Raw genomic sequence first — 22151 nt, 5'->3', positions numbered from 1 at the left:
AATGGTTTAGAGATTTTAAACAAATAAAAAAACCTATTATATAGCTAAGTTTAATTAAAAAATATAAAAAATTCCTCAAACGAAAATCTATTAATATTTCTTTTCAAGAACATCTTAATTTGTTAGCAAATCGGAGCAATGCAATTTGCGAAGTGTTATTTTCTTGGGGCAATGCCTCAATGGAAAATAAAGATAAAAAAGGAAAAGAAAAACTGATACACAGTGATCAAAAGGACAGAATTTTGAGTAAGAAATCTCATGCACTCTATGCTTCTAAGAAAGCATTAAATTGTCTCTAGCCTTACGCAAACGAGGCGTTATGCAAGAAGCAGCTGAGGCAGGGTACGATGTTGGGCACGATGTAGTGAACCTTACATACCGAGATGATGATGATTCGTGTGATTTTCTTCCTGTTGATCTTGTTTGAGTCGATCCATTTTTCAAAACTCCTTTTACATCCTTATCATCGAACATGAAAGCAGCCGAAACCGGTAAACTAGAATTGTTCCTAATATTTTTAATCAACTTCAATGGGAGATCGAAGTAGGTGTTCATAGAGTCACCTTCATCAACATCAAGGTCTGGTATTATCGTTGATGAAGCCCAGGAGCCGCATTCGAATTTTTCCAGGGAAACTGTTCTGGATATCGCATCATTATTATTATTCTCCATCATCGTTGCTTCTTTCTGGGCTTTACTTGCTTGGCCTTGATAAGCCCTGGTAGGAAACTGCAAAGGGCATTGCATTTGAAGTCAATTTCATTTCCATCCATCTCATCACTACCATTGTTAATCACATCCGGATTGGAGATTAAACTTCCATGTGGATGATGCTTGTTGTAATGAAAAGCGTTTGCCTCGTACATCCAAAGATCGTCGAGTTCATCTGGTGGTGCACATGTTCTGCCATCTCCACAAGACTTGCTTTTCCGAAACATGCTGCTTTTTAGTGACGGATGCTTCTTTACCAACTTGTCAACCTGCGGAGGCGATGTTTGGATTTCAGTTTTCAAGTTCTTCCTCGGCAAGATTGAGCCGAAACGAGGGGGCGACATCGCGGAGTTGGGAAAGCTATAACTTAAGAAGTTGTGCTTTGCAAAGGGGATGGAAGAGGGCTTTCAGTATCGGCTTGGGGAGCTAACATCATGTGGAATCTTATTTCTCCCATGGATGATTCTCGCAATGAAATTGGATCAACAGATATATGTTTCTCCTTGTGCAGGCTATCCTTTTTGACCAGGATTCTAGGCACCTCGATTGCTAAGTCAAGCTGGTGCAGATCCTTGTAAATCTCATCGAGTTCTCGAGCAATTTTGTTTGACGTGGGAACTATTTTCCGAGTAGGAAGTGCCATTGAATCGAAAAGAGACAAACTGCAAGACTTAAACAAGAATGAGACTGATCGCATATATGGAAGAAGCAGCTTATGGTAAGTGATTTGCATGTCGAATAACTTGGCTCCATATTAAGGAAATTACAGGCTGATTATCAATACAAAATCCATTCATCTTTACTATAATCAAACAATTGATGCGTGCCACAAACACTAAGGATTGGCTTTGTTAAATCAGGAAATGCTTGCACGTTCATGACTTCAAAAGTAGTCAATCTAAAATAATATTTTTTTTTAAATCCAATTCACATATGGGGTTTTATTTCCAGTTCAGTTGGTTGCTTTGACTTGTTTTAAATGGACTCAACAATGTTAATTAATAAAAATATTTTAATTTAATTTAATTATAGAATCAAATCTATAAAGATCAATATTATCATCAACATTCATTTGAGTTTTTTTTCAAAAAGAAATATGAGTTTTTTTTCTTCTTATTATACAGAGGAGAGTGCAAATTAACACCCTAGCTTGAGTTTCCAACTGCACTAGCTCAACTACATGATTTATATTTTAATAATATGAATGTTTGATATATCAATTACACATAAATTTCTGAATTAATCTAATACCTTTATCATATTAAATTAAAGTAATATATTATAAGTTCATTAATATATATTTAACAGGTCAAAAGTTTTACATAAGATAAACAATTAAATAAATAACGACAACCTACTTTTAACTCCTTCAATCCGTTCATGTATTTATCCATTTGAATTTATATGTTTTATGACCCTAGTGATTAGATAAGAAAATTAGACGAAGAAATAAGAGAATAAGATCAAGGAGAGAAAAGAAGAGATTCAAAAAAGCTTAGAATTCATTCAATCATATCATTGCCTTCTCCTCCTCTAGTACATGGTTTTATATAATTACAGTGTACCCATAGTTACCCTACAGCTGGCAGTCCTTGTTGTACTGAATATAACAACCTGCACAAATAAGAAAGTTGTTTCCTATCCTTAGTGGGTTGTAGAACGTGTCAAGTCCATTCTCAATTTCAAATCCCTAACCCTTTCTCTAATTTCCCCAATTCTCTTGCTCCGAGTCTTACCTCTTCTCCTCTGTGCATGACAATACCCCCTCCGTGAAAGGATCCTTGTCCCCAAGGATCAAAACTTTGAAACCGAGGCCTGAGAATGGTATGAGCTTCCCAAGTATCGTGATTTGAGTTCAAGTTCATCCATCGTACAAGTAAATTCTGCCAGTAAGGTTGCAATCTTATGTATACTTCTTCTCCAATTTGAAACTGTCGTTCACTTCAATTTTTGTCAACATTTTGTTTAATTCTATTATGCAACATATCTGGGACCTTATGCACTGTGAATTCTAAACACCATAGCAGAGTAGGTGGTCTATCGGAATTTACATTCACTTCATACAACACCTCACCATTGTTTTGTGAAACTTTGTTCTTCCCTATATCTTTTGGCCTCTCATTTCTCCGTTTCAAAGTAACAAGTTGCCCAACTCGAAGACCATCAGAATGAAGAGGTAGAAACCCAATAGTTAGGTATGGTTCGTGGATTGGTAGCTCAATAGACCCAAACTTATACCCCACATCTTTCTTATATTTGCCCCAAACCCATTGTTGGGTTTCAACTATTGGAATCACTTCGACAACATTTAGTACATCACCGTCTATTTTCTTTCCGATAAGAGCAATCATCTCTACCATTTGAAATTTAAGGAAAAATATTTCAATTGGTTCAGACAATCTAAGTTCTCCAGCAACTGAATATGATCGAACAGATGTGTACCCAAATAACAAACGACTATTATAATATGCATCTGCCTTCATTTTAATAGGTGTGAACATGTTACGAAGGACAACAGTCGCCGAAACTGTCACCTTTGCATCGTCACAGCCACCCCAGCTAAGCATTCTCTCCTCAACTTTCTTCAGCTTCTTTTTCATCCTGATGTCCACTTGCTTGGTTATGAATTTATCCCATTTCTGCTCGAATTTAGCTTGGTTGACTGATATAGGAATCTTTCCATCAGGACGAAAAGGAGTTCCATCCAAAATTTAAACTGCTAAAGCAACAGAGGGCTCCTTTAGATATGTAACAAGTGCATCCCTCTTTTTCCTTCCTGTCTCCTTGTCAACATAGATCTTCATACGAGGTCTTTTTGATTCAGGGTCCTCTTTGATTATTCCACACTTGGAGAACACCTCAACCAATTCTTATGCATTAACATCATCGGGCAGTCCAGTCACATAGACATGTGTATTTACTTTCAATTCAAACCACGGATCGGGAGGTTTATTAGTTTCCTTCTTATCAACTGGTTTTTCCAATAATTTTCTCTTGGGACTAGAGCTTATTTCCATTTTCTCACCATTTCCATTAACATCTTCTCTAACAGAGGCATCAGCAACAGCAACATCAGTAGCACTTACAGTTGGAAAAACTTCATATTCTTTCAAGAATGTCATCTCTTCTACTCCATAGTTCTCGTTTTTTGTTGATATGTCATCCTGAGGAACCCATGGTCTCATACTTCTATCCCACTTGTACCTGGTTCCATCATCATCAGTAAATTCTTCTTCACCTTTTGGTGGTGTTAGAGGCCTGTCCTGGTCATCAAAACTGAAGCCATCACTAGTACTTATAGAAACAGATCCATTTTTCAAACGTTCTGCCTCAGTCTCTGCCTCTCTAATATCTCTCTGCCACTTCTCAAATTTCCTCACTACCACCAGCATCATTGGATGTCACCTCCATTCTATTCAAGAGAGCAACATCATCGCCTGAGGGCACTGTAGCAGAAATATTATTGGTCTGATGAGAAATTAGAAATAAACTCAGGAATTGAGGACAATGATTGCCAATGAATTCTCCCTTCAGACCATGCAAGTTTACTTTTGGAGAGGTATCCATTTAAAAAATGCTCTGTTGTTTGACACCGTAGAAAATGAACCACATTTTCCTTTGAAGGAGAATCAACTAATTGTTTTTGTGAGTTTATAACCATTGAATCTCGCCCTCCAAGAGTCCGGATAAATCCACGACAAATGGTTGAAAGGAAGCAACTTGAACCGACATAGGCAATTCTTTATTTTCTCGTGAAATCGGTTTATTATATCTAACTAGACTGACGTTCTATTGCAGTCATGAATTAGCTTTCATGGTGCTGGTGCAACAATCTACCACAGATGCATTCAGATTCTTCTCAATTAGAAAGTCAACCGAATTCATCGAAGCATATTTCCACGTCAAAAGACCTTCATGAGTGCAAGGTACATATGGAACATCAGATTTTTCAATCTTTGCATCATGATTTACTCCTTTATTGTCCATGGAAACAAGTTTGTCCTTAGCCCTCCATCCTGTGTCATAATAAGTGGCAGTGTTCTTTCCCAATTTTTCCAGAATCTTCATTCCATCAGTCTTAAGGAGGTTAGGAGTACTTACTTGAGCATTCTCTGAAATGGTTTGCTCTTGTTCCTCGATGTCCACTAGATTTTCCCACGAAATCAATTTACTAAGCCAACTTAGATTATCATTTTGCTGTAGTCGTGAACCAAATTTTATGGTTCCAGTAATGGATGGAATTGCATCAAATGCTCTTTTTGGCAATTTATCAAACACTTGATACCCATCATTTGTATCTTCTATTGCCACATGTAACATCTGCTTAATTTAAAGGCTGTTTTGGACTTGCTCCTCCGTCCTCCCTGTCAAAATCCCCAATATCTGCTTCATGTAGATTTGAGTCATTGTCATCCTAGCTTCCAGTTTACTTATCCTATTATCTTGTTCTTCCCACAATTTAGGAGGTTTTGTGTCATCCGTTGCTTGCGTCACCAGAGTTGTAAGTTCTGCAATCTGCTGCTGGATTGAAGAAAGATTAGGAGTTTCGACCATGGTTTGGTATTTTTCTGGGTATAGCAATGAACAAGTCGCCAGGAAGAGTGACTCTGAATACCAATTTGTTATGACCCTAGTGATTAGAGAAGAAAATTAGACGAATAAATAAGAGAATAAGATCAAGGAGAAAAAGAAGAGATTCAAGAAGCTTAGAATTCATTCAATCATATCATAGCCTTCTCCTCCTCTAGTACATGGTTTTATAATTATAGTGTACCATAGTTACCCTACAGATGGCAGTCCTTGTTGTACTGAATATAACAACCTGCACAAATAAGCAAGTTGTTTCCTATCCTTAGTAGGTTGTAGAACGTGTCAGGTTCATTCCCAATTCCAAATCCCTAACCCTTTCTCTAATTTCCACAATTCTCCTGCTCCGAGTCTTACCTCTTCTCCTCTGTGCATGACAATATGTTACTATGCATATAGGATGATTGTGTTAAAATATTGTATATTCATAGTTAACCATTTGTAAAGTTTATTTTACTATATGAATTAATAAATATTTATTATTAGTATTTTATGATTAATTAGGTTTTATTATTCACTTCAAAAAAAATTCATTATAATTATATAGTATACATTTTTTCTGGTTTTTTTATTGTTCCCCGGTTTCAAGGCTTCACCTTGTCTAATTCAGATCGACCTGCGTCGCACACCTGATTTTGATGGGTGAGTCTCTCAACGGGAATTTTTTTGCACACGCAAGGACTCGACCTCAATATTTTGCTTAAGCGGTATCAAAATGCTTACCACTTGAACCAATCATGTTAGTTTCTTTTTTCTGGTTTTGATTAGTGTTGGATTTAAATAATTACAAGTTCAAATTTTTTCAAATTTGAATTATGTTATTTTTCTGAATAGACTTAAATTGTATTAGAATTATATTTTTCGGGGTTCATATTTTCTCATCTTCAAATCATTATTGTTGATGCATTTTTCTTGATACTTGTTAAGTGAGCAGTGGTCATTGTCAACTTGTAAATTGTTAACGCGATTCATATCAAATAATCTCATTTTTGTGGAGTGAAAATTAGTGAATAATATACTATATATCGATTAACTAGTATAAGCAGTGCTTTAAACTCGATCACAAACTCACAATATTATAGGCAAACTCTCGTACGAAACTATTGAGATTGTATATACTTGTGTAAAACGGCTTTAGCTGTTAGAGTGGTTCGTTACAATTAGGGTTGTTAGGGTAGTTTCTTCAGTCTGTTAAGGTTGCTGTATTTGATATATAACCATGTACTGGTTCATGAATAATACAAGTTCTTTTCCTCCTACTTTACAAAGTTTCCACCAACTTCTCATCATGGTATCAATCGCTGGAGGTTCTGAGGGAAGTGTTCTTGTGCTTGCTGCATAAATTTCGTTGCTTCGCGTCATGTCTCTTACTCCGGATGGTGCTCTCTGTGTTGAAACCCAATCAAGAAGTGTCAAGATGTTCACCAACAAGCATGAAAATATGGTGCTTGATCAGATTAACTTCCTATTATGGAAGCAACAGGTTCTTCTCAAAGTGAGAAGTCATCGTCTGGAACGTTTGTTAACCGGTGCGATGCAGCCTCCACCGGAGATGATTGCAAATGATGGTGGTGTTATGATTCCGAACGAAGACTATGAGGATCTTTTTGCCCAAGATAGCACGGTTACTTCTTGGTTGTTGTCCACGATCAATGACTATTTTTTACCTTAATTCGTTGTTGCCCAGACAGCCACTGCTGTGTGGAAAACCATCCTTCAATTCTTTGCAAATAGGTCTGCAACCTCGGTCATGAATTTACACTATAAGTTGCAGTCCCTCAAGAAGGGTGATGATAGCATGAGAGTTCTTCACTAAGGTTAAACAGATGTATGACGCTCTTACATCCTGTGAAAGTTATGTTTCAGTTGTAGAACATATTGCAAGTATTTTTAAGGGTTTACCAAGGGACTATCGGTCGTTTATGGAGGTTATTACATATAGTGGTGATTCGCTTCCACTTGAGAAAGTTTATCATATGTTGATTGATGCTGAGACCCAACTGGCATGCTTTTCTGCTCAAGAAGAGGTTCTTGTGGCAAGTGCACATGTTGCTCAGAGTACTGTTAGCAATAATTCTACGAATAATGGTTAGCAATTTCATCATGTTCCTCTCGTGCTACTGGAGGACGTTCTACTAGACGAGGAAGGGGCAGGCCACGTGTTCAGTGTCAGCAGTGTGGAAAACTAAGGCACTTGGTTAGTAGATGCTGGTATAGGTTTGATAAGGATTTTGTGGGTGTTGATGGTGATAGCTATTCCAAACAGGAGTCAGCTAGTGCTCAGTACACAGTGTTGGAAGATTTTGGCTGTGACCATTGTGGTAACAATTTGAAGTTAATAGTTCAATCTGATGTTTCACCGCTGGTAAATATTGTTTCTACTCTTGATCTGGAGCAATGGGTAGTGGATTCGGGTGCCACACTGTTGGGACCGTCGAAGCACCCCATGGCACAACGAAAACAAACTCGACAGTCTCACCAGCGATCCATGTACGATAAAACTGAAATCGGGAAGAAGGAATACTTTTTCTCGCCTTGGGTTCCTTGAATAGCAGCAATACAACAACGACTCATGATCTCACGAACGATTCGAATCCTAGCCTCCACGAAAAATCATCTCGGCCTCTACTCAGTTAACCCGGTTGAAAAGTAGTTGAGAGCAATTTCTTTCTCAAAACAATTTTGAGGAATTTCAAAATTTCATAAGGGGTAAAACGACTGCTAGACTAACATATCCCTTTTATATGTGTCGCCCTAGCTATTAGGGTTTCAATTCAAATTTAATAAGTAATATAATTACCCTAATTATATTCTTTTAATTAAATTTGATATTTTAATATGTAATTAAAATTACACGCGCATATATATATATATATTAATATTAACCACAGATTTTTATTTATGTACAATAATATGGTACATATGTAACACATTTATAAATTACTATTTTCAACCATTAGGTGTGACCCTGTAGGTTTCTGTAACATTAGTAGTAATAATTAGAACCATTCTAATATTACAAACAATGAGTGACATCTAGCAATATATCATTGTTACCTAAGTTACAGGAAGTCATGATTCGACATAACATGTTCGTGACTAACTCTTTTAATATATTATATCCTTTTGTCCTTTATATCTAGAATAGATGCAAGTCTTGGAATAGTCATACTTATATAGCTCATCTATTATTTCTTAGCTTCTAAAGTAGACTATAATAAACGAATAATTAATGGTATCTCATATCAACTTATTTGAGCATGGCCATGCAATTCTAGTCTCACTCAATCAAGTGGCTTGTGATATATTTCCTATTATGTAGGAAGGACAAATCATATCTCGATCATTCATACCCCACTATATATATCGTGATATATTCAATTTTAGTCTTTATAGTGCAACCAGTTACAGAGTACGTTTAACTATATCAAAAATACAACAATATGTTGAGATAATAATGATCTCAAGTCTAAGGATCATACATATAGTTGTCACTACGAGTAATATCATGACCGTCACATAATAATCCAAGACATATGCCCATAGCGGATCAATCTAATACATTATTCTCTAACAATATTCATGCATCAACTTTGACATCTCTATGTCAATGGCAACTCATTATCATCAATCAATAACATGTTAGTCTAAAGCGTATCATTATTGTCCATGCCCATAATAAAACTTGACTAAGGATTTTTAATAATAATCATATTATTATATGAACATTATCTTTTAGTTTATTTAATGCACATAAATATAACAAAAGAAAATAATGGTAATGCCTTTATTCAATAAATACGGTAAAGAAAATATGTCAATACAATTATCATATGATTGGTCTTTGGGCATACCCTAACACACATCATGTGACACTTGAACCTGGAAGCAGTACACAAAGAGCTAAACAATATTGGTCAGGTATGCTTACTGTTGGTAATGTTATTTCTTTGGATGTTGATATGATTGGTAGTGTAGTGTTACCTTCTCACTACATATCTCGTTCTCGTAATCTATTTTTGAATGACCTTTTCCATGTTCCTGGAATAACGAATACCTTATTATCAGTGTCCAAGTTTGGTAGGGAAAATGGAGTATACTTTGAGTTTAGAGCACATTGTTGTTGCGTTTCTGATAGCTCCATAGGTGAAGTTTTGCTTCAAGGGCGTATTGAGAATGGCATATGTGTGTTTTCTGAGACTGGTGTATCAAGTGTTTGTAAAAATTCCAAAGACAATGTTGTTCACTCTAGTAGTTTCAATTTGTATGAAATTTGGCATCGACCATTAGGTCATGCCACCTATAATACGGTTGTAGATGTATGTACATCAATAAATGTAAAATTTTAAAACCATATCAATGAGAAGTGTGAAGCTTGTTGTATTGGCAAGAGTCATAAACTTTCGTTTGAATCTTCGAGTATTGTATATAGTTAACCTTTTCAGTTAGTGTACACAGATCTTTAGGGGAATGCTCATGTTGCATCGAAAGGGTTTCAGTATTATTTGACCTTTGTGGATGAGTTTTCAAGGCACACCTGGATTTTTTCTTTAAAATAAGTCCCAATCAGTTTCGGTATTTAACTTATTTCAACAGATGGTCTTGAATCAGTTTGGGTAACTATAAAAGTTGTGCAAAGTAACTGAGGGTATAGAAGTCTGTCCCTAGTGCTGCTCAAAGTAGGCATCATGCATCGTCTTACCTGCTCCATACCTCAGAACAGAATGGTGCGATGGAAAGGAAATCAACATATAATAGAGTTGGCTTTGGTGTTGTTGCCTCAGAAGTTTATGCCTATGAACTATTGGTTTTATGTAGCCATGACAGTTGTGTATGTCATCAATCGGTTGCCAGCAAAGGTGTTGTGAGGCGTTGCCCCATTTGAAAAGTTATTTGGTAAGAAGCCAGATTATAGTGAACTATTGGTTTTATATAGCCATGACAATCGTGTATGTCATCAATTGGTTGCCAAAAAAGGTGTTGTGAGGCATTTACCCGAGTGAAAAGTTATTTAATTGTTAATACTTTTCTCGCTTGAGGCCATTTCAAAGGCGTAAGCTTGAATTTCACTCACAAGGGTATACGTTTTTGGGGTACAGTTCTCAGCATAGAGGATACACGTGCCTTTGCTCCGAGTGGAAGTGTTTATGTGTCTAGACATGTAGTGTTTGACAAACCGGTGTTTCCTTTTGCAGGTTTTAGTAAGAATTCACAGACTAATGGTGTGTGTCATGTAGTCGTAAACATCTCAAGCAATAGAAATTGTTGTTGATCCTCGCAAGTTTCAGACAGAAGTTAATAAATAACATAGTTCTTTATTGTTCTCAGGGGTGTATGTTGAACCATGTTTTATAATATTTTGATATAACATAATAAAGCAAAAATGTTTTGGAATTGATTGAATTTGTTCAAATTTTTTAAAAATAATTCAAAGTCCATTAAAATAGAATTTGAACACAAAATGCTTTTCTGAGTATGTAGTACCGATACTGTTTTTACAGTATCGATACTGGATGAATAATATCGATAATATTAACGTGGTAACGATACCAAAGGTAAGAGAAGTATCAATACTCTCAAGGTAGTATAGATACTACCAGTTGTTTTCTAAATTGCTCAAATTCCATAATGCAAAATAGGTATCGATACTCAAAGGAGTACCGATACTACTTTACATAGTAGTATCGATACCATGAGCACAATATTAATACTGGTCAAACCCAACAGCTAGTAACATCTACTTTATTTAAATATTACAAAGGTAGTACAGGTACTCATTAAAGAAGTACTGATACTCCCTATCCTGGGCAGTTTTATTTTACAGAAAAATTATCCCCAATGGCTATAAACAACCATAAACTCATTCCAACATATAAAAACAAGTTGAGGACACTTGAAGAAGGGTTAGAACACCTATCCAAGAAATCAAACACAAGAGAAGAGCTTTTATTATTATTTTCCTTTCTCTTGTAAATATTTGTGTTTCTGAGCTCATTGTAAATCTTTCAATTGTTTTCTTGTGAGCTTGATTTTCTTGTAAACATCATACCTTGTGAGGTTTTCTTGTTTACATCTTTTTACCATTGTAAAAGGGGACTGGTTCTAGCTAAGCCTTTGAAAAGCAAGGGAGTTGTAAAGGTTATTGTCGAAATGAGATTTAAAAGAGGGCCTCCATTTTGAATAATTTGATGACCGATTAATAATAAAACGTGATTCGAGGAGTCGCCACCAACCTTTGATTAGGGTGTGATTGGGACCACCCAACGTGTATTTGTCATTTAAAAAATATTCATTTTAATTAAAACAACAATTTAATTAAGATTACATACTCATAATATTATGTGAATTTTAGTACGAAACACAATAATATTTAATTATTTCCTATCGAGAAGAATCAACCTCTCATGCCTTAAAGTAGTCGATTCTTACTCTAATCAAAATAAGAAAATATTATAATTACATCATAAAGTTCATTATTAATTCAAAATAATAACACAAAATAATTTTAAGAAAGAAAATAATAATATCTAATTATTTCCAATCGAGAATAAATGACCTCTCATGCCTTAAAGCAGTCATTTATTACTCCAATCGAAATGAAGAGATATCACTATTTTGTCTTAAAAAACTCAATGTTGATTCGAGAGAAAACCATAATATATAATTAATTCCAATCGAGAATAAATGACCTCTCATTCCTTAAAGCAGTCATTTATTACTCCAATCGAAATGAAGAGATATCAATATTTTGTCTTAAAAACTCAATGTTGATTCGAGAGAAAACCATAATATATAATTATTTCCAATTGAGAATAAATGACCTCTCATGCCTTAAAGCAGTCATTTATTACTCCAATCGAAACGAAGAGATATCACTATTTAGTCTTAAAATTCAATATTGATTCGAGAGAAAATTATAATATCTAATTATTTCCAATCGAGAATAATGACCTCTCATGCCTTTAAGCAATCATTATTACTCCAACCGAAATGAAAATGTATTAATTTGAGTGTTATTATTTTGAAATCCCATTGAAAAATACATGCAAAAATAAACAAATTAAAAGCATTCATCAAACAAGTGCAGTTAATTATTTATTTTACAAACATTTAATGAGAATAAGGGTGCTCAATTATTTAAATACATCGAGACAAGACCTTAGATCCGATCTAACAGTCTTTTCTCGGTGAACTTAATTAAAAGAACAAAGTCTTTTTCTCAATCCCCAAATTTTAAAATGGATTCAATTTAATTCGTGTCACTAAATGTGATAAACTTTCATTTTAAAATTATCGAATGTAACTTTCTTATACGTTAAGACAGCCACTTTACGGAAATATTAAAATGAACGAATATTGCCCTTAGTCAAATTATTTTGATTAGAGTCAAGAAATGCTTATAAGAGTATCATGAAAATTAATAGATAACAAAACTAATCAGGGACTAAAATGAAATAACATAAAAGCAACATGCAAAAATTGAAAAAACAACATGCAAATAGGACTAAAATAAAAACAAACAAATCATCATGTCAAAAATTAAAACAAAATAAAATGCAAAAGTGACTAAAATAAACATTTTTAATATTAAGTGCTAAAATTAAAAAGAATAAAAATACATAAAACATGGGTACTAGAATAAAATAAAATAAAATTTCATGGTTAAAATAAATAAAAACAGATCGAAAGCCAAAATACAAACATACTGAAACTATAGGGACCATTTCATAATTATTCCTTTTTATAAGCCTAACCATATTTTAAAGAAAAATGGGTAAATTACTAAATCAATCTAGAAAGATTTAAAAAAATTAAATCATCACTACACATGACCAAATGTAAAAACACGCCTAAATAAGGGGGACTAAATAGTAATAACCCAAAATAAACAACATGCATAAGAAACGGGTAATAACATTTCAGTACCTACAGGTGACCAACATGCAAAACACGTAAAACTATGGGGGACTAACAACAAATAATCCAAAAAATATAAAGCATGCACAAAAATTGACAAATAGCAAGTTCAGTCCCTATAGATGACTAACATGCAAAAACACGTGAGAGTTAGGAGGAACTAAGAGTGATTTTCCCCTAAAGTCCACCTATATATCCTATTTTTCTCCATTGTTTTCATTTTAATTGAAACCTTAAAAAAATATCAAACTCTCTCCCTTTTTTCTTCTTCCCTCGGCCGACCTATTATCGGTCGCCTCACCAAAACTGTGACCACCGTTCGACCGCCGTTCCGAACGCCACACACGGTGGTTGGAACACCTAAATCATCCCAAAAATCCCTTAGCGCTTAGATCTACACCCCTAGACACGAACCTAAGGCCTAAACCACCTAAAAGCTCCCTAAAGACCCCAAAAAGCCCTTTCAAAGCTTTGATTTTTTGCCATCTTCGGCCACCGTGGAAGATGAACTGATTGTACGATTCAACTTCCCCCTCAGGTACCCATCTCTAGATCTCTTCCTCGTTTCTATTTTGTTTCGTAAAATAAGCTTTGTTCTTTTGTTTTTTATTCGAAACTGAAAAATAATAATGAAAAAATACCTTGAAATTTTCTCTTGTTTTTTTTTTTGCTTGTATTACTTTCTGGAAAACCGAAAAAAGGGAAACCCTTTTTCTTTACAACAGTATTCAGCTTTTATAACCCTTGATATTACAAGTTTTTTCTTTTTTCTTTTCACTAAAATGAAATCATTATTGTCTAGCTATTTGTGGTTGCTTGTTGTAGAGTTGTCTTGCGCGGATGGAAATGGAGTGGTGTATTGGAGCTATTGGCGCGTGGTTGGTGGAACCGACGGTGGCAGGGTTATGGTGCAGACCTAGTCAGAAGTGATCTGGACTGTTAGATGGGGTCCAGATACGACGATCCATGAAGAATGGTGCTGGAGCTAAGGGTAAAACCCTAGTTCGTGATTAATCTAAGCCGTTGGATCTCTCTTAGATATCCAACGGTTGTGATCGTGCGTCTCCAGGGAAAAAGAGAGTTAAGGTTTTTTTGGGGGTTTGGTTTTGTTTGGGCCTGTGTCTGATTAGTAGGCTGGGTTGTGTAATGGGTTTTGGGACGACTTTAATTTTTTGGTCCGATTAGGCTGTTGTAACAGCATGCACAAATTAATAAAAGTAATAATAATAGTAATAATGGTAATAATAATAATAATAAAAATAATAATGTCGGGACGAAAAGAGGTGTCGACAGTTATCTCTTGATCATGTAAAAAGAAAGAACAAATTAATGAATTTGTTAAAAAATCTTTAGTGAAGAGCTAAGGTAGTGGATGTATACTTGACTGAGAAGTCGAACCACTATAAATCCTTGTGCAAATTGTCTATCTCTTTTTTCTTCTTACTTCCTAAACTCAAAACCAATTCACCCACTCTTGGCAAATCATTCGGTTGATCATTGAGCTTCAACGTAAATCCCAACAGTGTATGAATGACATGTTGGAGTTTCCTTCTCGAGGCAATGTAGGAAATGTTGATGACTTGAAGTCATCATCAAATGAAGGATCTGCAGGTCCTATATACTTCAGGTGGACAACAAAATGAACTGCGTCTGTAGATGATCCGTGGTATAGAATTAGTTCCTGCTACTGTTCCTATGAGTTTAGTTGTGAATAGACATCCTATGTTAACACGCGATGTTTTTAAACCAAAACTTATATGGTGACCAGTGATACAATAGAACCAACCAATGTTCATGTTGCTCTTCGGTCTTCTAATTGGTGAGTTGTTGTCCATGCTAAATTAGGAGAACTAGAGAAAAAACACATGGAGTAGTGAAGCTACCTGCAGGAAGGACGGTTGTTGGGTAAGTGGATATTTAAACTAAAAATAATCTAGATGGGTCAGTGCATCGATATAAAGTTTGGTTAGTGTCCAAAGGTATTCTTAGATACATGGCCAAGACTTTAATGAGACGTTCAACCTAGTGGTTACACTACTCTTAATGTTGTGTTATCTCTAGCTGTGGCAAGACAATGACAGTTGCGACAACGCATTCTTGAATGGAGAGCTCGATGAGTAGGTTTTCATGCAACAACCACCTCGGTTTGAACAATAAGCTGAAGATACTAGTCAGCTAGTGTAGGTTAAACAAGGCATTGTATGACATATGTCAAGCACCAAGGAATTGGCACGAGATATTGAAAATACTTGGTTCAGCTAGGGTTCAGGGAGTCTAGGGTAGACTCATCTTTATTTGTTCGAAACAATACTAGAGAGCATATGTTTATGCTGATATGGATAACATTATCTTGACTGAGACTTTGAACAAGGAGATCGAACATGTGGTTAAATCTTTTGATGTTGATTTTTCTATGAAAGATCTGGGTGAACTAGGATATTTGTTTAGGTCTTGAGGTAAAAAGGTGGGTGAATATCTTGTTCTTAGCCAACAAAAGTTCATTCTTGAACTGCTAATGAGAGCTAAGATAGATCGCCCTAACCCAGCCTTGACTCCTATGATAGTGTCTAAACTGGCTCAGGATGCTGGAGATCTATTGGTGATGCTCGTGAGTATCGCAATATTGAACTAGGATATTTGTTTGGTCTTGAGTAAAAGGTGGGTGATATCTTGTTCTTAGCCAACAAAGTTCATTCTTGAACTGCTAATGAGAGCTAAGATAGATCGCCCTAACCCAGCCTTGCTCCTATGATATGTCTAACTGGCTCAGGATGCTGGAGATCTATTGGATGATGCTCGTGAGTATCGCAATATAGTGGGTTCTTTGTTATATGCTTGCCACACACGACCCAATATTACCTTTAGCGTGAATAAGGTTGCACAGTATATACATGCACCTCGTCAAGGCCATATGCTTACTGTCAGGAGAATATTGTGTTTTCTAGTAGTTACTTTGAAGTATTCTTGGTCATGTTCCTAGAGACGCGAAGGTGAAGGTGATAGCGTTTGTGGATGCGGATTAGGGAGGTAGTCCAGATGATAGGAGGCCTATCTCTAGTAGTTGTGTGTTTGCCAATGACAGCCTTGTCTCGTGGACTTCGAAGAAACATAAGTCTATTTATCGATCCACCATAGAAGCTGAATATAGGAGTGTGGCAGATGCAACGACTGAGGTTTCGTGGATTTATACTCTTCTGCCTGACATGAGAATTGAACAACAAGGTGATCATGTAGTTTGGTGTGACAACAGTGGTGTAGTGGCTATGAATAGTAACTCGATTTATCATGCAAAGGAAAAACATGTTGACCTTGATGCTCACTTTGTCCATGAAAAGATGGCAACTAAGCATCTTATTGTGAATTATGTGCCAGCAAGTCACCAGGTGGCTGACGGGTTCCTTGTCAAAAACCTCCTTTGAATAGTTTAGGTTGAAAGTCCATGTGCAGTTTTTTGGGGAAGAGGAGAAGAGTAGAGAGAATGTTAAGATTGTAACTTCTGTTGTGCGGCACCTAAAAATTGGCGTGATCGGTTAAAATTTAGTCCGGTTATATTATATCATTTAACCGAAAATATTATCAAGTACAATAATATATTATGTAGCGCTTATATAATGTAATAGGTAACGCTTATATTGACCTATTTTCTAACTAAACAGGTATATTTAAACCAGTAACATTACAAATTTACCTATTACATTATAATTATCGGTTTTGATGCTTTTGGGATTGATACAATTTTAAATGTATCGACACTTTATACTTGCACCTCGTTGTGCTTTCATTTTGGGAAAAAAGTATTGACACATATTTAAAGAGTGTCGATACATAATGTAAACCTATTTTCTAATTAACCAGTATATTTTTACCGGTTACATTATAAGTTTACCTGTTTATGGGTTTTTGTTCTTTGAGAAACTGATAACATGGTGGGTTTCCTAATGTTATTCTTTTGTTATTACAAAGTTTTTGTTCGTTCCTTACTAGGTTTTGCTTAAAATATCCAACTTTTTGTATTTTAAAATGAAAATTCTAAAATAAAAATGACCACACAAGCACATTTTTTTACTATCGGTTTTGTCATTTCGAGAGCGATTTTGTCATATTTTTACATGTTATATTGTTATGGATCGATACATTTTTATAAAGTATCGACATTTATTGGCGCTATAACTTCTTTTCTTTTAAATTCCAAAAGTGTTGATACTTATAATAAAATATCGACACTTTCAACATATATGGTAGCTCTTTACCGTTGTCATTTCGAGACCGGTTTTGTCATATTTTTACCTGTTATATTGTTATGGATCGATACAGTTTTATAAAGTATCGACACTTTATTAAAGCTATAACTTCTTCTCTTTTAAATTCCAAAAGTGTCGATACTTATAATAAAATATCGACACTATCAACATATCCGGTAGTGCTTTACCTGTTTTGTCATTTATAGACCGGTTTTGTCATTTTTTTTACCTGTTATATTGTTATGGATCGATACATTTTTATAAAGTATCGACACTTTCAATATATCCGGTAGCGCTTTACCTGTTTTGTCATTTATAGATCGGTTTTTGTCATTTTTTTTACCTGTTATATTGTTATGGATCGATACATTTTTATAAAGTATCGACACTTTCAATATATCCGGTAGCGCTTTACCTGTTTTGGTCATTTATAGACCGTTTTGTCATTTTTTTTACCTGTTATATTGTTATGGATCGTACATTTTTATAAAGTATCGACACTTTCAATATATTCAGTAGCGCTTTACCTGTTTTGTCATTTATAGACCGTTTTTGTCATTTTTTTTACCTGTTATATTGTTATGAATCAATATATTTTTATAAAGTATCGATACAAACCGACAAGCTAAGTTTTCCGGTTGCCAAATTTTTTAATATTTCTTCATGATTTCCACCTATTATTATTACTCGATATTTCCGGTAGCGCTAAACCGAATTTGTCAAATCTTTTAATGTATCCGGTAACGCCGTATATTAATCCGCTTTCCTACAATCTAGATTGTATACATTTGTGTAAAATGGCTTTAGCTGTTAGAGTGGTTGGTTACAGTTAGGGTTGTTTCAGTCTGTTAAGGCTGATGTATTTGATATTTACGTTGTAACCATGTACTGGTTCACGAATAATACAGTTCTTTTGCTCCTACTTTACAAAGTTTCTACCAACTTGTTGTCAGAAACAAATTAGATAATTAAACCTTTAATGTTTAAACACTTAATGAAATGAGAAGAGATCAAAGATCTAAACTCAAAGAACACTCTAGGAAATGTTTCTAAGTAGATTGCAAGAAGTAAGGTTTAATACTCAAGATGTATAACATCTTTCAAACGATCGTCCTTTTATAGTCAAGTTTGTTATTCTTCTTGAAGATCATTTACAAGGAAATAATCATACTATCTTCAATCACCATATTAATTTGATGGAATTACTTATAAGAAAATTAAACTATTATTGAAGGACATTGTAAAATGGTAAGTTTACCGATTAAGGAATAATGATTAGCTATGTGCTAATGATAATTTAGGGCCCATTTGTTTGAAGTATTTAACTTTCTAGAAAATACTTTCCACTCGAGTTTGGTTGGGAAAACCAATTACAGTCGATGGGTAGAAGGATGTGAACACGGTAAAACAACTTACCGAACATTTTCCTACTTTTGACGAGTTCTTTTTTTTTTTTTTTCCCAAATTCTTTATCCTAGACCTAAGCAACTCATCATCTTCACCCATCCATGGACATATCCACCTCTCACTGGCTATCGTCACTGATTCTCTTCCTCTCATCGGCTCCTTTTTACTATTACTATCACTCTGGCGTCAGTAGAGGTGAGCTTCATGCTCTTTTCTTTTTGAGTTCTTGCTCTCTCTCAAACTACTTCTTTGATTTTTTTTCTTTAGCTCTTTATGTTTATGTTACAATGGGATAACTAATATACTCTAAACTCTACAACCATTCTCTGAATTATTTTAAGCAATCCAAACGGACTTCTTATGGCAGTGAGCATTTACCCAAATTCCTTCATATTGAACGTCGAGGACAAGACAATTGCTTGCGAACAAGCGTTGACTTTATCAAAGGATTTGGATTTTCGGTTCATTAAGTCGAAGGGGATGCCCTCATCGTTATCTCCAAGTGTTGTATTCTATAATGGATAGACCATTGGTGAATGATGTGTCTTATAATATTTTAGAAGAGAGAAAAAAAGAGAAGGATTTTGAGTTTTTCTATTCCATTTCAACTTTTATTTTCTTTTTTTAGTTTACAAATGTTTCCTTTCTCTTTGATTGAAATGTTTTGTATTTGTTCACATCAATAAAGATTAGCTCTACATATTCAAAACAAAAAAGAAAGAAGGAACGTGGTGTGATACTAATTATGCATAGGATTATTATTATTGAGTTAATATAGTGTAGCACTAATTATATAATTGGAATGACATTGTTTAATGATACAATATCAGTAATATTAACATTTGTTTTCTTTAATGTAGGTATGAAAGAGATACATTTATAATAAAATTTTAAGATTATATTAAATGAAGGCTTAATACCTAAATAAGTACCCAAACTATATTGTTTTTCCTAAATATGTCTAAACTATTTTTTGACTCATCCAGGTGTCTAATGTTACAAACGTTACATTAGGTGCACGGGCTGTCTACGTCGTTAATTTTCCATGTTAAGTAACACGTGTCACAATCTGATGATTTTGAAATTTATTTATTTTAAAATATTAAAAACATTATGATATTTATAAAAAAAAACACTTAACTTTTCTTATATTAAAATAGTCCCAAAATCCCAAATCCTAACATTAATCCGACGTCGCTGCCCTTTCCGGCCATGACCACTCCACCAACATAGTCCCTACCATCCTCGTACTCACTCATATGTTGTCGTAATTTTCGTCGATTGGCCGTCGAAATCACATGGAATTTCGATTTTCATCCTAGGGTTCGTGGGTATAAAACGTAGATTCATCGCCGATCGATCACGATTTCATGGGGGTTTTGGCCGCCGGGGGGAGGGGATGTCGGGTGGAGCTTCGTCTACGGCAAAAGGCAACAACCGACGTGGGTTTAGGGGTTGAAATAAAAGTTTTCAAAGTTTTGGGTTTATTTAAAAATTTGTGTTTTCTATATATATATATATACCACGAAAACGGCTAAAGAATATGGTGACATCCATGAAGCAAAACCAACCCCTTTCATACTGTTCCTGACTATCTGGAACTCCCTTTGATTAAGGCAGTCCATCCCTAAACCTTCACCCAAACCCTGAATCTGTTGACTTCAACCACAAACAATCCATCTCTAACCCCAAGAAATCTCTTCTTCCAACAAGTTATATACCATGGTTTCAACAAATCTCAATCAAGTCGCCAAATAGAAAACAACTTCAACCAAAACCTTTACACTTATTCCGATGGAGGGCTTCATTCCAGGCCAACAAGGTCAGCAGAAATTGTGTTCTTCGATATAGAAACAACAGTACCCAAGAGCCAGTCAAGGTTCTGGGTATTGGAGTTGGTGCCATTGTAGTTTGTCCAAAGAACCTGGTTGAGCTAGAGAGCTATAGTACCCTGATCAAGCCCAACGACTTGTCTGCTGTTGCATTGAGGTCCGGCCGATGTGATGGGATAACCAGAGATGCTGTCGCAAATGCGCCTGCATTCGAGACGTTGCCGACAAGATATTCAGCCTTTTGAAGGTAGGATTTGGGCAGGGCATAACATTCAGAGATTCGATTGTGTTCGTATCAAGGAGGCGTTTGCCGACATCGGTAGCCTCCTCCAGTCTCTTTTGGGATCATTGATTCTTTAGGAGTTCTCTCAGAGAAGTTTGGAAAAAAGCTGGTAATATGAAGGTACAAAATTCATATCAAACTTGTTATATGTAAGAATTAATATCATTTTAAGACATGACAGCCTGTTATGTTCGAAATAGTTGCCTGATCTGATTTCCTGTCGAGCAGATGGCGAGCTTAGCTACTTACTTTGGGCTCGGGCAGCAAAACACAGGAGCCTGGATGATGTTCGCATGAATTTGGAGGTTCTAAAGCATTGTGCAACTGCTCTTTTAGTACGTTCTCAGCCATAAATACTGAATTTTACTTGGAATCAAAAGAGCAAATGTTTCAAGTATTTGAGTTTGTATGATGCTAGGAATCAAGCCTCCCTAGCATATTGAATGCAGTTGGAAGAGCCCCAACGATGACGACGCGAAGTAGAAGCAGTGCCGGAAAATCGACATGCAGGGAAGAAACCAGCAGGAAATCACCGTCCCCATCTTCGGTTTGGATATCAAAGACATGCCCTACAAGGGAAGTTTGGGAAGGTTTAATTCATACTAATTTATCAATAATTATGTAACATGATTTCTTGAATGACGACTAAAACGGAAAATGAACTCATGGAGCAGGTGACAGAAGAGAAGAATCTATTGCGTAAAGCCAAGGAAGCCAGCCTATTAACAATTTGCTCAAGCATTCTCATTCAGTGCTCAGATGAATCAGAAGAGAAGGCAAAATTCCTCTTCAATGAGAATATGGAATGATGCATGAGGGTCTTTCCCCTGGCTTATTGAGTTGATGAATTATCTCAACTTCATGATAATTTGGGACGCCCTTTTTGTGATTTATTCATTAATTATTTGTATATTTCGATTAATCAATTCAATTTGTGAATATGATAAACTGTGTTCCATATATTGGACGGCTTCATGCTTCCTTAAGTTCTCGGCCGTTTCCTTTTTGTTTGAATCTGCTAAATTAGCTTAGAATGTCGAACGTTCTCAAGACAGAACCTGCATAATGACAAAAAAATTAAGTTTAACATTTTATTTTGGGTTAAAATAGTTTCTATTTAAATAAAATTATTAGTCAACAACGATCAACATCTGAAATTAACTCGGTAGAAAT

General features: G+C 35.3%; 1 protein-coding gene and 1 pseudogene across 1 annotated transcript; one reads left to right on the top strand and one right to left on the bottom strand.

Annotated features, from left to right (window-relative positions):
* Positions 1-273: 273 nt before the first annotated feature.
* LOC120216305 lies at positions 274-675 on the bottom strand. The gene has a single exon (XM_039213772.1). It carries the CDS (start codon positions 673-675, stop codon positions 274-276), a length of 402 nt encoding a protein of 133 aa, XP_039069703.1.
* Positions 676-20512: 19837 nt separating this feature from the next.
* LOC120216304 lies at positions 20513-21826 on the top strand (annotated as a pseudogene).
* The last annotated feature ends 325 nt before the right edge of the window (positions 21827-22151 follow it).

This window comes from Hibiscus syriacus, unplaced genomic scaffold, assembly GCF_006381635.1.
Source record: "Hibiscus syriacus cultivar Baekdansim isolate YM2019G1 unplaced genomic scaffold, ASM638163v2 tig00110160_pilon, whole genome shotgun sequence".
Classification (NCBI taxonomy): Eukaryota; Viridiplantae; Streptophyta; class Magnoliopsida; order Malvales; family Malvaceae; genus Hibiscus; species Hibiscus syriacus.
This window is presented reverse-complemented; position numbering and strand designations above follow the sequence as displayed.